Source organism: Ambystoma mexicanum, chromosome 3p (assembly GCF_040938575.1).
Source record: "Ambystoma mexicanum isolate Mex_15411 chromosome 3p, UKY_AmexF1_1, whole genome shotgun sequence".
Taxonomy (NCBI): Eukaryota; Metazoa; Chordata; class Amphibia; order Caudata; family Ambystomatidae; genus Ambystoma; species Ambystoma mexicanum.
The window spans coordinates 344,907,932-344,926,574 of NC_090925.1; the positions used below are offsets into that span (position 1 = coordinate 344,907,932).

The 18,643-nt window shown below is 52.9% G+C and overlaps 1 protein-coding gene and 1 long non-coding RNA gene across 2 annotated transcripts in view; one reads left to right on the plus strand and one right to left on the minus strand.

Annotated features, from left to right (window-relative positions):
• The window catches only part of NRSN2 (neurensin 2), a 135,282-nt gene that overhangs the window by 98,034 nt on the left and 18,605 nt on the right, over positions 1–18,643 (minus strand). The window contains exon 2 of the mRNA XM_069650959.1: positions 11,601–11,785. Coding sequence (XP_069507060.1) covers positions 11,601–11,774 — 174 coding nt within the window. The 5' untranslated portion in view covers positions 11,775–11,785. The remainder of the gene's footprint in view (positions 1–11,600; positions 11,786–18,643) is intronic.
• The window catches only part of LOC138580424 (uncharacterized), a 273,817-nt gene that overhangs the window by 30,061 nt on the left and 225,113 nt on the right, over positions 1–18,643 (plus strand). The gene's annotated exons all lie outside the window — the stretch shown is intronic.

An 18,643-nucleotide genomic window follows, 5' to 3' on the forward strand; every position in this document is an offset into this window, starting at 1 on the left:
GTGTACCTTCAGTGAGTTAAAAAACAGCCCCGCATCCAGCAGGTGGAGCATGTAAGTAACAATAGTGGAAGGAGTGCAATCAACTGGGTTGATTTGCTTACTCTGGCACCAGATTACGAATCTCTTCCATTTGTCAAAGTAGCAGTGCCTCGTGTTGGGCTTCCTAGCCTCTTTTAGGATGTCCATACACCTCTGTGGTAATTTGAGATGTCCAAACTCTATGACCTCAGGAGCCATGCTGCCAGGTTCATTGAGTTGGGTTGAGGGTGCACTGTTTGACCTTGGTGCTGGGACAATAGGTTGTACCAGCTCGGAGGTCTGATGGGTTCGCACACCGCCAGTCTGCGTAGGTGTGGGAACCATGGTTGTCTCGCCCACATGGAAGCAACCAGGACGAGCGTCATCGATTCTCTGTTCATCTTGTTGACCACCTTCCTGATTAGAGGAGTTGGTGGAAAAGCGTACGCAAACATCCCTGACCAGTACATCCACAGGGTGTTCCCCTGGGAGTCTGGTTGGGGGAACCTGGATGCGAATCCTGGGCATTGTTTGTTTTCGCTTGTGGCGAATAGGTCTATAGTGGGGAAACCCCACTGAGAGAAGATGTCTTCTACGACTTCTCTGTGTAGACACCACTCGTGTTCCTCTGGGAGGGGGTCTCTGCTCAGAGCATCCGCTAGGGAATTGAGATCCCCTGGAACATGTTGTGATGACAGGAAGATGTTCCGTCTGAGTGCCCATATCCAGATTTTCTGGGCAAGCTTGGACAGATTTGGCAAGCGAGTCCCTCCTTGTTTGTTCAGGTGGAACATGGCTGTAGTGCTGTCCGTCCAGATTTGCACTGACAGGTTTAAAAGGTAGGGTTCGAAAGCTTGAAGCGCTCTGAATACTGCCAGAAGCTCTAGAAGGTTGATGTGATTCTTGGCCACTGCGTGAGACCAGAGACCCTGAGCTGTGTGGTGAAGATGGTGAGCTTCCCACCCCGTCAGGCATGCATCGGTTGTGACTACCGCCTGTATTTCGTGATCGTAAAAGGGTATCCCCTTGGATAGATTGTCTCTTGTCCACCAGTGGAGGCTTTGTACCAGTGTTGGTGAAACGACCACTAGATCGTCCCACTGACCACTTGCCTGAGACCACTGTTTCCCCAACCATTCCTGCATGGGACGCATGCGCAGGCGCGCGTGGGAGACGAGGTAAATACATGACGCCATCATGCCCAGCAAACGCATTGCTTTGCGTACCGTTATCTGGTGACCGGACTGGTATTGCGGAATTTGCAGCAGTATATTCCAAATTCTTTCCTCTGAAGGAAAGGTCAACCCCTCTTGAGTGTCTAGGATAGCTCCTAAGAATTGTTTGGATGTGCTTGGCACTAGACTTGACTTTTTCTCGTTTATTGAGAAGCCCAATTCGAAGAGGAGGTCGATAGTCCTTTGAATGTTTGTTCTGCAAATTACTAGGGTTTCCCCCGTGATGAGCCAGTCGTCCAGGCAAGGGTATACCGGGATTGCCTCCCTGCGTAGGTGTGCTGCCGCCACCGCCAGTACCTTGGTGAATACCCTTGGGGCCGAAGCTATCCCAAAGGGCAGTACCTTGAACTGGTAGTGCCGACTGTCCACCTTGAAGTGCAAGTATTTTCTGTGCGCTGGGAACATGGAAATATGAAAATAGGCATCTTTCATGTCCAATGTTGCCATGTAATCCCCCTTTTTTAGGAGGGGGATTACCTCTTGGAGAGTTGTCATGCGAAACTTTTGGGGCTTGACATACTTGTTGGCAGGTCGTAAGTCCAATACTGGGCGCATTGTCAAATCTTTTTTTGGCACAAGGAAGTAAGTTGAATAAATACCCTTGTTTACCTGGTGTCCCGGGACGAGTTCTATTGCGTCCTTTGCTAGCAGATTGACAATCTCTTCTAGGAGGATCTTCTGGTGTTCCAAAGAATGTATTTTTTGTCATGGAGGATGGTCTCGGGGACGCTCTAGTAGTTCTATACAGTACCCCTCGGATACTGTTGACAGCACCCATCTGTCTGATGTGATCCCTTCCCAAGCTTGGGTGAAGTTGGAAATATGTCCCCCTACTGGGGTTGCGTGAGAAGGGACCCTGAACGGAGAGTCACTGTTTCGGTGGAGGCGTGCCGCCTCCTTTATTGGGGCTGCCTCTACCTCTACCATGTCCTCTCTTATTCCCCCTGCCGTAACCCTGGGTAGACTGCTGGTTATTATTGTTCCACTGTGTACCCTGCCCCTGGGAATAGTTAGAACCTCTTTGGGAATTTTGGCCGCGTGGGCGACAAAAATTGCCATTCCCTCTCTGATTAGGGGGTTTAGTGGTTAGCTGGCCTAGGGATTTGAGTGTTTCATACTCGTCCTTAGCATTCTTTAGTGCGTCCTTGACCGCCTTACCAAACAACAGATCCGGCTCCACCGGTTTGTCCAATAGTGACGCTTGTGTTTCAGCCTTGAAACCAGACTGGCGTAGCCAAGCGTGTCTCTTAATAACAGTTCCTTCTGCTATTAATCTGCCTGCGTTATCCGCAGCATCAAAGGTTGCCTTTAAAATGCAACCGACACGGCTCTTCCCTCCGCTGAAACTCGTGCCAATTGGCTCTTTAAGGGTTCTGGTGAGGATTCTATGAGTGCCGCGACCTCTTCCCACTGATGGCAGTTGTAGCTGGCCAACAGGGTGGTGGAGTTGGCAATCCTTGCCTGGTAGGCGGAAGTGGAGGCCACTTTCCTGCCTAACCCGTACAGTCTTTTTCTCTCCTTGTCGGGAGGAGCCTCGGACGATGATAAGGGTGTTCCAGCCCTCTTACGGGTGTTAGTAACAACCAGAGAGTCCGGCTTCAGATGCCCTCTTATATATAGTGGGTCTGATTGGGCCGCCTTGAAAAGTTTTTCAATCCTAGGGTTCACTGCTCTGGTGAGGTTAGGATTGAGGAGTGACGGGTCTATTCTTCTTTGAATAGATTTTAGGATAGGGATGGCCTGAGCAACAGGCCTCCTCTCCCCCACTAACTCTTCTGCGAAGTCTCTTTCCTCCTTGGCACTCTGGGTGTCGATGTGGAAATGTTCGGCTGCTCGAGACAGCACTTCATTCAGGAGTGGCTGGTTGTCGACAGGGGAGTCGGTAATGGGGGCCTCTCTTTCTACTGGGGAGTCTACCCTGTAGGGGTCTTCCTCCTCCTCATCTTGATCCTCATCATCCCCATAGTAGCCTGTCTCAGTTTCTTCCTCCACCATGCCCAAATCTGGATCCTCAACAAAGGATGTCTCTCCCTGGTAATGAGAGTAGGGCTGGACGTAGAAGGGGTCTGAAGACCCTGTTGGTATTTCAAAGTGGGACCTTGCACTTGGAGGTATAGGATCCTTAGAGCCAGAGGGTGCTGACCCGTCGGGAGTATAAGCAAGAAAGTGTTCTGGGTTTTTTGCATAAAAATCTGCCAAAGATGACATTCTTGACATTACCCTATCTATATCAACACTGGTCCATTCTCTGGAACTGGGAATGACCCTTTCTGGGAGTTTTCCAAATTTATCCTGAGTAGACTTGGTAGCCTGTGCAGGGGTTTTGGTGTTATTAGAAGACGTGGACTTGTCTTTCTGTTTTTGAGGAGTGGAGTGTTCTACGGGCTTGGAAGTGGGTATAGACTGCTTCCTTTGCTGTTTCCTTCCCTCCCCGTGACTGGAGGAGTGTTTCCCATGTATTTTAGGGCCCTCTGAGCTTTTCGACGCCTGGCGTCGAGGTTCGGGGGTCTTGACCCTATCCTTCGAGCATGGAGGTAGGGGTTCGGGATCTGTAGTAATTCGGTCTGCGGGCGCCGACTCTTGGAGTGCGGCCTGAGGGTGGAAGTCGGCTTCATCTCCCGACGATCGAGCTTCCGTGACCTTAGGGAGCGAGGCACTCTTGGCAATAGTGGATGCTTGCCTGGCGTCGTGTGGTGATCTAGATCGAGAGCGCCCAGAGGACGCCGATTCGGACCGTTCTCTACGTGCCTCTTTCCAAGAACTCGACATGCGCGTCGAGTCTCGGTTGGACTTTGTTTTGGAGTGTGTTTTGTGAAGGTGTCATGGGAAGCGCTCGTGTCGCCGGGGGTGTTCCCCATAGCCGGCCTGCCCGTTGACCTTCCGAGGTCGGGGACTTGCGCTCGGCTGTCTTTCGACGCCATAAAGCCCTTGCCGTCCGAAAGTACGGCGTCGCTGCCGTCGCTGAAGGCGCCCTCTGCTGCCATGGCCTCTTGACGCCTGGCGTGGTGGGCCCAACGCTTGATTGAACGGTCCTTAAGTGTTTTAGGCTTAAACCTACTACAGGCTCTGCAATTTGCCTCAGGGTGGTCCCTCGGCAAGCAGAGGTTGCACGTGGCGTGCCTGTCGACCCAAGGGGGTCCTAGACGCGTGAGGGATCATGGGTACAGGGGACGTCACAATAGGGATAGTATTACTGGCATGCCCTGTGTCGACGCCCATTTTCGAGTTTCGAAAAACAAACTGTAATACTCCGCAGCTTCCACTAGATGTCGGCCTATGCACAGCATGTGATCTAAGCAGATTCCACAAGCCTCAGAAATATATATATATATATATATATCTCTGCACGGTTTGAACGAAGGTACCTTATTGACTAGGGTGACTAGATTTTCAAGACAAAAAAAAAAACGGGACCGCCAACAACATCAAAGAAGGACCACCTTGATATTGCTATGTACTTTCCTCTCTGTCTGTCTCTGTGGTGCAAGCAGTTAATGCATAACATATCTATATATATATATATATATATATATATATATATATATATATATATATGTATACACACACCAGCTACCGTCCATCATATTTGACACCAGCAGCGCCCATGACACAGTGGCCCTCATTCCGAGGTTTGTGCTAGTCATGGCGCTATTAGTGCCATGACTAGCACCAATACCGGTACCGCCACCGACTTGGTGGTATGGGGATTTACCATTCTATTCCGACCTTTGCGGAACCGGTAAGTCCCCATTTGAAAAGCCATTCCCCATTCCAATTTGAGCCCCCATAGGGCTCAATGGGAAGGCGTCAATAACGGTACCGCAAATTGCGGTACCGTTATTGACCCCGGTATCCCTTTGCGGGTCCCGTCCATAACGCCTGGTAAGGGAGGGACCCGCAAAGGGACCTCGGAATAGGGCGCAAAGGGATTACCGGCACCAGTGTCATTACCGGTGCCCGGTATCCCTTTGCGCCCAGGTCGTAATGACCCCCAGTGACTGAGTCGGCCAAGGAGTTGCAACCACTATGGATGGGTCAACACATGGACTCTTCTGCCTTTCTCCAGCGACGTGGATGGAGCCACGATGCCAGGGCTCGTGAAATTGCATCTCCCTGATTACCTACATCCTGATGTGCACAAGGGATTACTGGGGTAAGACCTGGGATTGTGCCGTGCAGCGCGCCCGTTGCACACATTTTCATAATTTCTTGGCGAAATTGAACATTATTGAAGTAGCAGCATGATGTTTTGCAGGATGGAACTTTCCCTGCCCTGCTTTCTTTCTGATGCTGGTGATTTTGTGACTTTTGCATTATTCCTCACTCGGCATCAGTGCACCTCGGCCTTTCTATGATGGCACCACTTTTCCTTCTTCTTTTGCACACTGCAGCTCTGCTTGGCCTCACTCCCACTCCCATTGGTTGCATGGCCTTGAAAGGCCAATCATAGCAACCGGGAGGCGAGAGTTGGCCCATCCCAGCTGCACTAAGGCCCACACCGAAGGCCCTGTCTACCCCTGTCCACCACGGTACGCCGCAAGCTGCCTTGTGTTTTTGCCCCCTGTGTGTGTCTCCAAGCAGCCCCCCCACCCCTTGCCCCTGTGTGTGTCTCCAAGCACCCCCCTTGCCCCTGTGTGTGTCTCCAAGCACCCCCTCACCCCTTGCGTGACTCCAAGCAGCACCCCCACCCCTTGCCCCATGTGTGTCTCCAAGCACCCCCCACCCCTTGCCCTTGTGTGTGTCTCCAAGCACCCCCCCACCCCTTGCCCTGTGTGTGTCTCCAAGCAGCCCCCCACTCCTTTCCCCATGTGTGTCTCCAAGCAGCCCCCCCACCCCTTGCCCCATATGTGTCTCCAAGCACCCACCCACCCCTTGCCCCTGTGTGTGTCTCCAAGCACCCCCCCACCCCTTGCCCCCATGGGTGTCTCCAAGCACCCCCCCACCCCTTGCCCCTGTGTGTGTCTCCAAGCACCCCCCCAACCCCTTGCCCCTGTGTGTGTCTCCAATCACCCCCACCTCCCACCCCTTGATCCGTGTGTGTCTCCAAGCACCCCCACCAGTTGCCCCTGTGTGTGTCTCCAAGCACCCCCACCCCTTGCCCTGTGTGTGTCTCCAAGCAGCCCCCCACCCCTTTCCCCTGTGTGTGTCTCCAAGCAGCCCCCACCCCTTGCCCCTGTGTATTTCTCCAAGCAGCCCTCCCCACCACTTGCCCCTGTGTGTGTCTCCAAGTAGCCCTCCCACCCCTTACCCCCGTGTGTGTCTCCAAGCCCCCCGCCCCTTGCCCCTGTGTGTGTCTCCAAGCACCGCCCCACCCCTTGCCCTGTTTGTGTCTCCAAGCAGCCCCCCACCCCTTGCCGTGTGTGTCTCCAAGCAGCCCCCCACCCCTTGCCCCCGTGTGTCTCCAAGCAGCCCCCCCACCCCTTGCCCCGGGTGTGTCTCCAAGCACCCCCACCCCTTGCCCCGTGTGTGTCTCCAAGCAGCCCTCTGCCCCTTGCCCAGTGTGTGTCTCCAAGCAGCCCCCGTCCCCTTGCCCCTGTGTTTACTCCAAGCAGCCCCCCCCACCCCTTGCACCGTGTGTCTCCAAGCACCCCCCCACCTCTTGCCCCTGTGTGTGTCTCCAAGCACCCCCACCTCTTGCCCCTGTGTGTGTCTCCAAGTACCCCCACCCCTTGCGTGTCTCCATGCACCCCCCCACCCCTTGCCCCTGTGTGGGTCCCCAAGCACCCCCCCTTGCCCTCGTGAGTGTCTCCAAGGACCACCTCTCAGCCTTGCTTCCCGTGAGTGTCTCTCTGCCCCCCACTCACCCTGTGTTTGCCTTTTAGCACCCTTTGCCCTCCTCTTCTCCTCCCCTCCCTTCCTTCCTTTCTCTCTTTCTGTCAAATTCCGGCACTACCCCAATTGCTGCTAGGCATAGTAATCGTAGTCGCCTGTCCTTTGCAGCTGCCTGCCCTCCCCTCCTTTCCTTTTGCCTCCCCCTGTCCTGTGAAAAATCGGCTCTACCTCAATTGCCATCAGGCATAGGAATCGTAGCTGCCTGCCTTTTGCAGCCATCTTGCCCTCCCCTACCCTCTCCTGCCCCCCCCCTTTTTCAAATATATCTTAGCACTTACTCTTATCATTTGTTCCTTGACCTCTGATAACAGCTATTTAAGATAGTCACTTGTTCTGTTCTTCTCCATTCCCTTCTCTCCACTCTCCCCTCACCTCTCCTCCTCCCCCTCCTCGTGTCACTCATGCACTGCAACAATTGTCGTCAGGCATAGTAATGTTTCTGCTAGTCTTGTCTCCTTTTTTTCCTTCCTCTCCTTTCCCTCATTGTTCCATGCACATGCACTATCTGATATGATAGTTAATCACATTCTGATTTGTTTCAAGGACCTGTAAGAATGTAACTGTATTCTCCCATGTTCCCTCCCTCTTTGAAGCGCTTTGAAACACATTGTGTATAGGCTCTATACAAATAAACAATCAAACAAACAATGCAGCCCCCATTCCCCTTCCCTAAGTGGCTGTTTCAAAGTATCCAGATCCAGACTGTGGCTGGGACTATTTGAAAAGACGAGGAATCTGTGGGAGGAAGGGAGCTATCGATGCTAGGACCAGTACCAAATGGGACAGTAGTACCAATTAGGCCTAGAGGCAAATCAGGTTACCAGTAGGAGGAAAATAGGCTGACCATTGCTCAAAAGCTGTTAAATCGCCATGACAGACTCAGTAACCCCGATGAAGCAGCACATGTGACCGCAACTTGAGACAAACACTTGGAAAAGTCCCTCTTCCACAAGAAAGCCACCAAAAGCGACTGGAGATCAGTCCCCCATGGAAAGAGCCCTCAGACTTAGTTCACAGGAATGGTGTCAGCTGGGTAGAGGGGCTGGAAGATGGGGAAAGTTTTAGAATGTATTTGCCTGGAATGCCCATTATGTTGAACCATGTTATCGGGTAATATTCCACCAATCATGGGCCACCTCATAGTACACCAAGTTAAAGGCCACTGTCCGGTATGATGCCTTATCTGAGAGCTCGTCCTCTATATGCCTCTCACATGCCCACAGACCCTTTTCATGCGTAGAGATACTTCTCTTTCCCATAGACCTCTCACATGCCCATAGACCGTCACATGCCCATAGACCCTCACATGCCCATAGACCCTCACATGCCCATAGACCCTCACATGCCCATAGACCCTCACATACCCATAGACCCTCACATGCCCATAGATTCCTCACATGCCCATAGCACCCGTGCATGCCATCCCACCATTTGCATGCACATAGATCCCTCAAATGCCTATAGCACCCTCACATGCCCATAGATCCCTCACATGCCCATAGATCCCTCACATGCCTATAACACCCGCACATACCCATAGATCCCTCACATGCCTATAGCAACCTCACATGCCCATAGATCCCTCACATGCCTATAGAACCCTCACATGCCCATAGATCCCTCACATGCCTATAGCACCTTCACATGCCCATAGATCCCTCACATGCCTATAGCACCTTCACATGCCCGTAGATCCCTCACATGCCTATAGACACTTCACATGTCAATAGATCCCTCACATGCCTATAGCACCCTCACATGCCCATAGCTCTCCCACATGCCTATAGCACCCTCACATGCCCATAGCACCCTCACATGCCATCCAACCCTTTGCATGCGCACAGATCTCTCACATGCCCATAGCACCGTCACATGCCCATAGACCCTCACATGCCCATAGCACCCTCACATGCCCATTGATCCCCACATGCCCATAGACTCCTCACATGCCCATAGCACCCTCACATGCCATCCAACCCTTTTCATGCCCATAGATCCCTCACATACCCATAGATTCCTTACATGCCCAGAGAACCCTCCGATTCCCATAGAACACTCACATGCCCATGGATCCCTCACATGCCTATGGCACCCTCACATGCCTATAGCACCCTCACATGCCGATAGAACCCTCACATGCTGATAGCACCCTCACATGCCCATAGATCCCTCACATGCCCATAGATCCCTCACATGCCTATAGAACCCTCACATACCCATAGATCCCTCACATGCCTATAGCAGTCTCACATGCCCATAGCACCCTCAGATGCCACCCAACCCTTTTCATGCCCATAGACTCCTCACATGCCCATAGCACCCTCACATGCCCATAGCACCCTCACATGCCCATAGATCCCTCAGATGCCCAAAGAACCCTCATATGACCATAGATCTCTCACATGCCTATAGCACCCTCACATGCCCATAGATCCCTTGCATGCCTATAGCACCCTGCCATGCCCATAGATCCCTCACATGCCTATAGCAGTCTCACATGCCCATAGCACCCTCAGATGCCACCCAACCCTTTTCATGCCCATAGACTCCTCACATGCCCATAGCACCCTCACATGCCCATAGCACCCTCACATGCCCATAGATCCCTCAGATGCCCAAGGAACCCTCATATGACCATAGATCTCTCACATGCCCATAGCACCATCACATGCCCATAGGCCCTCACATGCCTATAGCACCCCCACATGCCCATAGATCCCCACATGCCCATAGACTCCTCACATGCCCATAGCACCCTCACATGCCATCCAGCCCTTTTCATGCCCATAGATCCCTCACATGCCCATAGATTCCTTACATGCCCAGAGAACCCTCCGATTCCCATAGAACACTCACATGCCCATGGATCCCTCACATGCCTATGGCACCCTCACATGCCTATAGCACCCTCACATGCCGATAGAACCCTCACATACCCATAGATCCCTCACATGCCCATAGATCCCTCACATGCCTATAGAACCCTCACATACCCATAGATCCCTCACATGCCTATAGCAGTCTTACATGCCCATAGCACCCTCAGATGCCACCCAACCCTTTTCATGCCCATAGACTCCTCACATGCCCATAGCACCATCACATGCCCATAGCACCCTCACATGCCCATAGATCCCTCAGATGCCCAAAGAACCCTCATATGACCATAGATCTCTCACATGCCCATAGCACCATCACATGCCCATAGGCCCTCACATGCCTATAGCACCCCCACATGCCCATAGATCCCCACATGCCCATAGACTCCTCACATGCCCATAGCACCCTCACATGCCATCCAGCCCTTTTCATGCCCATAGATCTCTCACATGCCCATAGATTCCTAACATGCCCATAGAACCCTCAGATGCCCATAGATCCCTCACATGCCTATGGCACCCTCACATGCCCATAGCACCGTCACATGCCCATAGGCCCTCACATGCCTATAGCACCCTCACATGCCCATAGATCCCCACATGCCCATAGACTCCTCACATGCCCATAGCATCCTCACATGCCATCCAACCCTTTTCATGCCCATAGATCCCTCACATGCCCATAGAACCCTCAGATGCCCATAGATCCCTCACATGCCTATGGCACCCTCACATGCCTATAGCACCCTCACATGCCCATAGATCTCTCACATGCCCATAGCACCGTCACATGCCCATAGGCCCTCACATGCCTATAGCACCCTCACATGCCCATAGATCCCAACATGCCCATAGACTCCTCACATGCCCATAGCACCCTCACATGCCATCCAACCCTTTTCATGCCCATAGAACACTCACATACCCATAGATCCCTCACATGCCTATAGATCCCTCACATGCCCATAGACACTTCACATGCCTATAGCAGTCTCACATGCCCATAGCACCCTCAGATGCCATCCAACCCTTTTCATGCCCATAGCACCCTCACATGCCCATAGATCCCTCACATGGCTATAGCACCCTCACATGCCCATTGCACCTTCACATGCACATAGCACCCTCACATGCCCATAGATCCCTCACATGCCTATAGCACCCTCACATGCCCATAGAACCCTCACATGCCTATAAACACTTCATGTGCCTATAGCAGTCTCACATGCCCATAGCGCCCTCAAATGCCCATAGCACCCTCACATGCCATCCAACCCTTTTCATTCCCATAGACTCCTCACATGCCCATAGATCCTTCACATGCCTATGGCACCCTCACATGCCTATGGCACCCTCACATGCCATCCAACCCTTTTCATGCCCATAGATCCCTCACATGTCTATAGCACCCTCACATGCCCATAGATCCCTCACATGCCTATGGCACCCTCACATGCCTATAGCACCCCCACATGCCCATAGATCCCTCACATGCCTATGGCACCCTCACATGCCTATAGATCCCTCACATGCCCATAGATCCCTCACATGCCTATTGCACCCTCACATGCCCATAGATCCCTCACATGCCTATAGCACCTTGCTATGTAGATCTATGAGGAGGGGGCAGCGTTACCTTCCAGAGTAGTGCCTGGCAGCCATGGTGGTGATGTGGGTGAGGAGCGCTGCCCAAGTCATCATCGGGGAGGGCTCCAGCGCAGTCTTCGTAGAAGAGGTGCAGATAGGAACGTACCCCGTACCACTTCCCTGCCGTGACAGTGGGGCCCCGTACGCAACCGCAGGTGTCCATGTGGGGCTCTGCTGGGTGAAGCAAGCAGGGAGAGATAAGCAACTGGGACACAACAAGAGGCACCCTGTACCAATTCCCACACCACCCCCTTCATGCACCATCTATGACAAATCTCCTTCCGCGTTACAAAATATCATTCAACCAGCTGCAAAACATTCACACCATCCCAACACATGCTGCCACCATCCCAACACATGCTGCCACCATCCCAACACATGCTGCCACCATCTCAAAACATTGCCACACCATCCCAAAACATGCTGCCACCATCCCAACACATGCTGCCACCATCCCAAAACATGCTGCCACCATCCCAACACATGCTGCCACCATCCCCACACATCCACCACCCCAACACATGCTGCCACCTTCCCAAAACATGCTGCCACCATCCCAACACATGCTGCCACCATCCCAGCACATGTTGCTATCATCCCAACACATGCTGCCACCATCCCAACACATGCTGCCACCATCCCAACACATGCTGCCACCATCCTCCCACATCCACCACCCCAACACATGCTGCCACCTTCCCAAAACATGCTGCCACCATCCCAGCACATGCTGCCACCATCCCAGCACATGTTGCTATCATCCCAACACATGCTGCCACCATCCCAACACATGCTGCCACCATCCCAACACATGCTGCCACCATCTCAAAACATGCTGCCACCATCCCAACATATGCTGCCACCATCCCAAAACATGCTGCCACCATCCCAATACACAGGCACACTTTCCTACCTGTCCTTACCCTCTCCTAAACATCCTTGCACCAGTCCCTACAAATGCTCACACCATTACCCACACCCCTTACTCATTCCAATACATCCTTAGCCCACGCCCAAGGCAAGGACAAACTTCTGCCTCATCCTTACAGCAATGCCAGAAGCCTCTTGCTTCATCCGGAGCCTGTTCACAGATCCTAAACTCACCCTTACACTTCCCCACATCCTTACTCTCCTGCTCTTGGTGCTCATGCCAGCGGCTGGGGCCAAGCTCATGATTGTGCTCTGCAGGGGCGTTGCGAGGTCTGCAAAAGATCCAGGGCTACGCTAATGCCGGGGCTGTCGGGACTCGGGGTTAGCTAGGCTTTTGGTTGTAACCCCTGAGCTATCCCACAGGCATAAACATGGTAGGGTCTGAGCAGGCAAGGCCCACCCAAAATCTGTACCTGCCCGCTCAGCAGCATGGTGTGGGCATTTACAGATATTAATGTCACTGCGGTAGGCCCAACTACATTAGCTACGCCTCTGTTCTATCTAGGGCTACAACCAAAAGACCTGGGGCTATCTCCCCCCAGAGCCCCAACTAGCAACGCCTCTTGTGCCCCCCCCTCATTCTCCGGTAGTGCCTGCATGATTGTATTGATTGTATTTGTACCCTCACAACACCTCAGTGCCCGCTTGGCACTTGGGTGCCACACGCACAGGCCCGGCTGAAGATGAGTGCAGGCCCATTTCAACATGATGGTTTGGGGGGACCCCTGTTTGAAGCGAAAACATTTTGAGGCGCCCATGAGGTGCATGTAATACAATAGTGACAAAGCTAAGGTTAATAGCCGCCGATGATCACGAGGCGGCTAGACAGCAGGGATTTTAAACATTAAATGCCCAGCGAAAAGCTTTAAACCATTCTTTGTCAGCAGTGGCTGATGTGGAGGATCCAGTGTTAGAAGACAATGAGGTGATAACACGTTTGTATATCCCGTGGGAAAAGAAAACGCGGCTTTTAATGTGAGTGCTGCAAAGCGCACATTTTAAGCCACAGAGCGAGAAAGAAGAAATTAATATATTGCCGTGTTACAACACTGCTGGCTGGCACCATGTGGGCAGTTGCCGGGGACCCCTCAGCCTCGAGGCCCCGTTCATTTGAAAAGTTTGACAGGCCCTGATCGAGGCCCCGTTCATTTGAAAAGTTTGAAAGGCCCTGACGCTGCCCCTGCTCACGTGCTTCTACCCACTATTCCCAATGCAAGCACTTTTCCACGGTCACTGACGGCCTGCCATGCTTCTTTCTGCTCCTCCCAAAACCTCTGCCTGTGTTAAATGAAACTCTAGGGGTTCGTGCTGTAACAAATGCCTTTGGGAAAGCACTGGAGACTGCCCTCTAGCGACCATCATGGAAAAACAGCACAGCGCTCCAGTCACCATTCCAAAATGACTCTCTTTTCTAGATGTTCTCATAGCCCTTTCCAATTTGGCTGACATTTGCTTCATAGTGAAGATGTGTTCTCAGCCCTGTACATTCAGCTTACAAATGCAAGTGTACCTTACGGTTGCTCGCCTGGTTAGGTTCCCTGCACTTTACTGCTGCTCTTATAGTGTATCCAGCGTTCCTCTGCATTCCTTAATGTGCCCACAGCCTACTGACATGGATGGTATTTGTGGGTAGGCAGGGCTATCTGCTGCTACCTCTGACTCCCCCTTTTGTACCCCAGGCAAAGCTCCTCAGAACCCGAATTCAGGGATCACAAATGCAGTGCAAACAACAGCTCTCTAAAAATTATTGCAGCTACACTGCTTACATTGACTGTTCCCTAAAGGCACAATACAGGGTGGAGGTGGCTGTGGGGTTCTGCAAGGATGGGGGACCTGTCCCCTAACTGTTTCTAAAGACAGCTTTTCCCACTGCTCGTGGTCTGTAGTGGAGAGAGAAGCCGGAGACACAAAAGGCCAGAGACACAAAAGGTTGCATACTTTAGCGTGACATGCTGTGCCCCGGACTTCTGTCTACACGTCCTGCCATCTGCAAACGAAGGCAACCAGAGCCTGCAGCAGGAAAGTCAGGGGAGGAATCAGGGCTTTAAGTGGCCCGGGGCCAGCCAGGGCCGAGCCCCAACAGGCTCCGAAATCTCGTTTTGAGGCAGGGACCTGCTGGGGCTCACTAGTCTCCCCTGGCAGCCCTGGCCACTACACGACAAGGATTATTTTCTAAAGCCTGAAGCTCTCGTTCGTGTGCGAGAGCTTCAGGCTTTAGAAAAAAATGCCTTTTATCCACAATGGTGGCGCCGCACCTGCAAGGCATCCCTTCTAGCAAGAGATGCCGTGGGCTGGCACCACTAATATGTAGAGAAACTTGAGGCCGCTGGAAGCAGAGGCCTTGCTTTCTAAATCCTGAAGCTCCCACGCGTTCCCCAGCTGGCGAGGGGCAGCGCCACCATTAAGGCTGAATAACCTTTATATCTACCCGCATGGCCTACATCTGCGCTTAGGGAAAACACAAAGTAAATCATGCAGATGTTCCTCTGTTTATCCAAAGAATGTTCTGCCGCACCCCATGTGGATTTATGCAGCATCCGAGTTGCAACTAAAATAGCCCTTTACATCACTGATGTCCTCAGGGTGGAGGGCTGCTCCTTTCGTTCATATATCTGCTCCGACTACGCCCTTCTGAAGGGCGCTCCTGCACCACAGCGCCTTGAGGCCATAGCAATTGCAGTAGGCACATGCACATTTCCAATAACCTGGCATCACTTTCTATGATGCTATCATTGTGAATGGTCGCATCATATCACTTCTTGTCATTGTCTTCAGGAACCTGATGTCACTTCCGCTACGCCAGGGGCATTTTTGTGAATGGATGTCCTTGCCTACTGGTCTCATTTTCTAACAGCTTAGAAAGTGCTGTGTAGCCAGGCAGAAGAGGTAGTCTGCACTCAGGGGTGTGTGATGAAGTCACATTGTGGAGGCTCCAGAGGCCAGGGGAAGACGTCTGGTACCCGAGGCCTCCCCTGGAGGTTGCCTAAAGCGGATCTCCAGAGCCATTTCCTTCCCCCATCCCTCGAGCTAGTGAGACTCTGCGGACAGTGCAGACCACAGAACAGGAATCGCAATCCCTTGGAGACCAGAGCTAGATAGTGGACAATAGTACATCAAATCGAATTGAAAGTGCATGGTGACCCTGGCCCAGGAATTAGGGACCCCAGAACATGGAAGGTGGGGGCAAGCTTTGGAAGGCCTCCTCAGGACTTCAGCGCTTAAACATAGCCCAGGCCAGCTAGAACCCCACAGGGGAAGAGGTTGAGCAACTGGCTCCATTGACCTGCAAAGAAAATGAGACCCTTGGAGGCGAAATACGTAGTATGATATGATATGATTGGCTATTTATAACGCGCTTAATACCCAGCGGTTTCTAAGCGTGGACTCGCGGATCGAACTTGTGTTGCTCTGTGTCATCTTGCTTCCAAGGCGAGCACATTGCCCCTGAGCTATCCTCCCGAGACCCCAGGGGCCTTCCACACATCGTAAGACTCAGGCAAGCTGCAGGAGAACCCCTACACCCAATTCCAATATCCAACAAAGACCCACTCGATTGCTTTCACTTGAACCCACAGATCTCGTTCCTGGGGAAAGGGGGAGAGATACACCCAGCACAAGCCAAAGGCAAAGGAAAACAGACCTCAGCCCTCTCATCACACCTTAATAGCAGCACCCCCTCCCGCAGCCAGGCCAGCTCGGTGGAACACTCCCCCCCACCCTCTTTTAGCAGCAGGGCTTAATGTAAGCAGGCCCCAGAAACTCAAAGTTCCCTATGCTTAAACACCTTTCCCTGCAAAGAAGGCAGCAAACCAGAGAAAAAGGTTAAACAGTTTCTCGCCAAAGACTGCAAACACATGGTGGAGTTCCAAGATGGCCGCCAGCTTTTTTGAAAGCTCCTCCCCGAGTTCTGCACCACGAGGCCTCACTCCCAAACAGATCACTCCAGAAAAACAGGTGGCCACTTCAGCCAATAAGAGAGAAAGTGCCTGGCCCAAGAAGAATACAATAAGTGTTTTCCTCCTCATTCTGGGAGAGGGGAGCCAGGAGTGCAGATGTGCCTTGCAGAGCAGTGAGAGGCGAGCTAAGTCAAGATCCGGGAGAGTGGAGAAGGGTCAGAGGGAACGGTGGCGAGGACAGGCTGCAAAGACCAGGGTAGTATAACCCCCATGTGGTGAGAAGGGGGATAATTCCTGGCCTGCTGGGGGTTATATGCCAGAGCCTGGCAGCAGCCGGAGCCTGAGAGAGAAGGCGAATTCCTGGCCTGCAGGGGGTTATACCCCAGAGCCTGGCAGCAGCTAGAGCCTGAGGGAGAAGGAGAATTCCTGGCCTGCTGGGGGTTATGTCCCAGAGCCTGGAAGCAGCCACAGCCTGAGGGAGAAGGAGAATTCCTGGCCTGCTGGGGGTTATGTCCCAGAACCTACAAGCAGCCGGAGCCTGAGAGAGAAGGAGAATTCCTGGCCTGCAGGGGGTTATACCCCAGAGCCTGGAAGCGGCCAGAGCATGAGGGAGAAGGAGAATTCCTGGCATACAGGGGGTTATACCCCAGAGCCTGGAAGCAGCTAGAGCCTGAGGGAGAAGGAGAATTCCTGGCCTGCAGGGGGTTATACCCCAGAGCCTGGCAGCACCTAGAGCCTGAGAGAGAAGGAGAATTCCTGGCCTGCTGGGGGTTATGTCCCAGAGCCTACAAGCAGCCGGAGCCTGAGAGAGAAGGGGAATTCCTGGCCTGCTGGCGGTTATACCCCAGAGCCTGGCAGCAGCCAGAGCCTGAGAGAGAAGGACAATTCCTGGCCTGCAGGGGGTTATACCCCAGAGCCTGACAGCAGCCAGAGCCTGAGGGAGAAGGAGAATTCCTGGCCTGCTGGGGGTTATACCCCAGGCCCTGGCAGCAGCCAGAGCCTAAGAGTGAAGGAGAATTCCTGGCCTGCAGGGGGTTATACCCCAGAGCCTGGCAGCAGCCAGCGCCTGAGGGAGAAGGAGAATTCCTGGCCTGCAGGGGGTTATATCCAAGAGCCTCGCAGCTCCCAGAGCCTGAGGGAGAAGGAGAATTCCTGGCCTGCAGAGGGTTATATCCAAGAGCCTGGCAGCTCCCAGAGCCTGAGGGAGAAGAAGAATTCTTGGCTTGCTGGGGGTTATATCCCAGAGCTTACCAGCAGCCAGAGACTGAGATACAAGAACGTATAGACTGCTGGGGGTTACACCCCAAAGCCTGGCAGCAGCCACAGCCTGAGGGAGGAGGAGAATTCTGGACCTGCTGGGGCTATAGCTCAGAGCCTGGCAGGAGCCGGGCACTGAGAGAGAAGAAGAACATCTAGCCTGCTGGGGGCTACATTCCAGAGCCTGGCAGCAGCCAGCGCCTGAGAGAGAAGGAGAATTCCTGGTCTGCAGGGGGGTTATACCCCAGAGCCTGGCAGCAGCCAGAGACTGAGGGAGAAGGAGAATTCCTGGCCTGATGGCGGTTATACCCCAGAGCCAGGCAGCAGCCAGATCCCAAGAGAGAAGAACGTCTAGCCTGCAGGGGGTTATATCCCAGAGCGGTTCCATGTGTTAATATCCCCGCAAGAATATCGCCATACAAGAATATCGCCATATTTTTGTGGCAATATAAACTATGGAACCTGTGGGGGACACCCCCGCATCCCCCATAATTCTTTTAATGGAGCGGGAGACACCCCTGGAATCCCCGGTCCCAATAACCCCATAAATTATCCCCACTAATAATATTGCCTATTGTCTTACCCCACAACCCTAAATATGGTGATATTATTGGTGTAGATAATATCACCTGATAACCCTAGAGCCTGGCAGCAGCTGAGCCTGAGGGAGAAGGCTAATTCCTGGCCGGCTGGGGGTTATATCCCAGAACCTACACGCAGCTGAGCCTGAGGGAGAAGGCTAATTCCTGGCCGGCTGGGGGTTATATCCCAGAGCCTACATGCAGCTGGAGCCTGAGAGAGAAGGCTAATTCCTGGCCGGCTGGGGGTTATATCCCAGAGCCTACATGCAGCTGGAGCCTGAGAGAGAAGGATCATTCCTGGCCTGCTGGGGGTTATATCCCAGAGCCTTGTAGCAGCCAAAGCCTGAGGGAGAAGAACTTCTAGACTG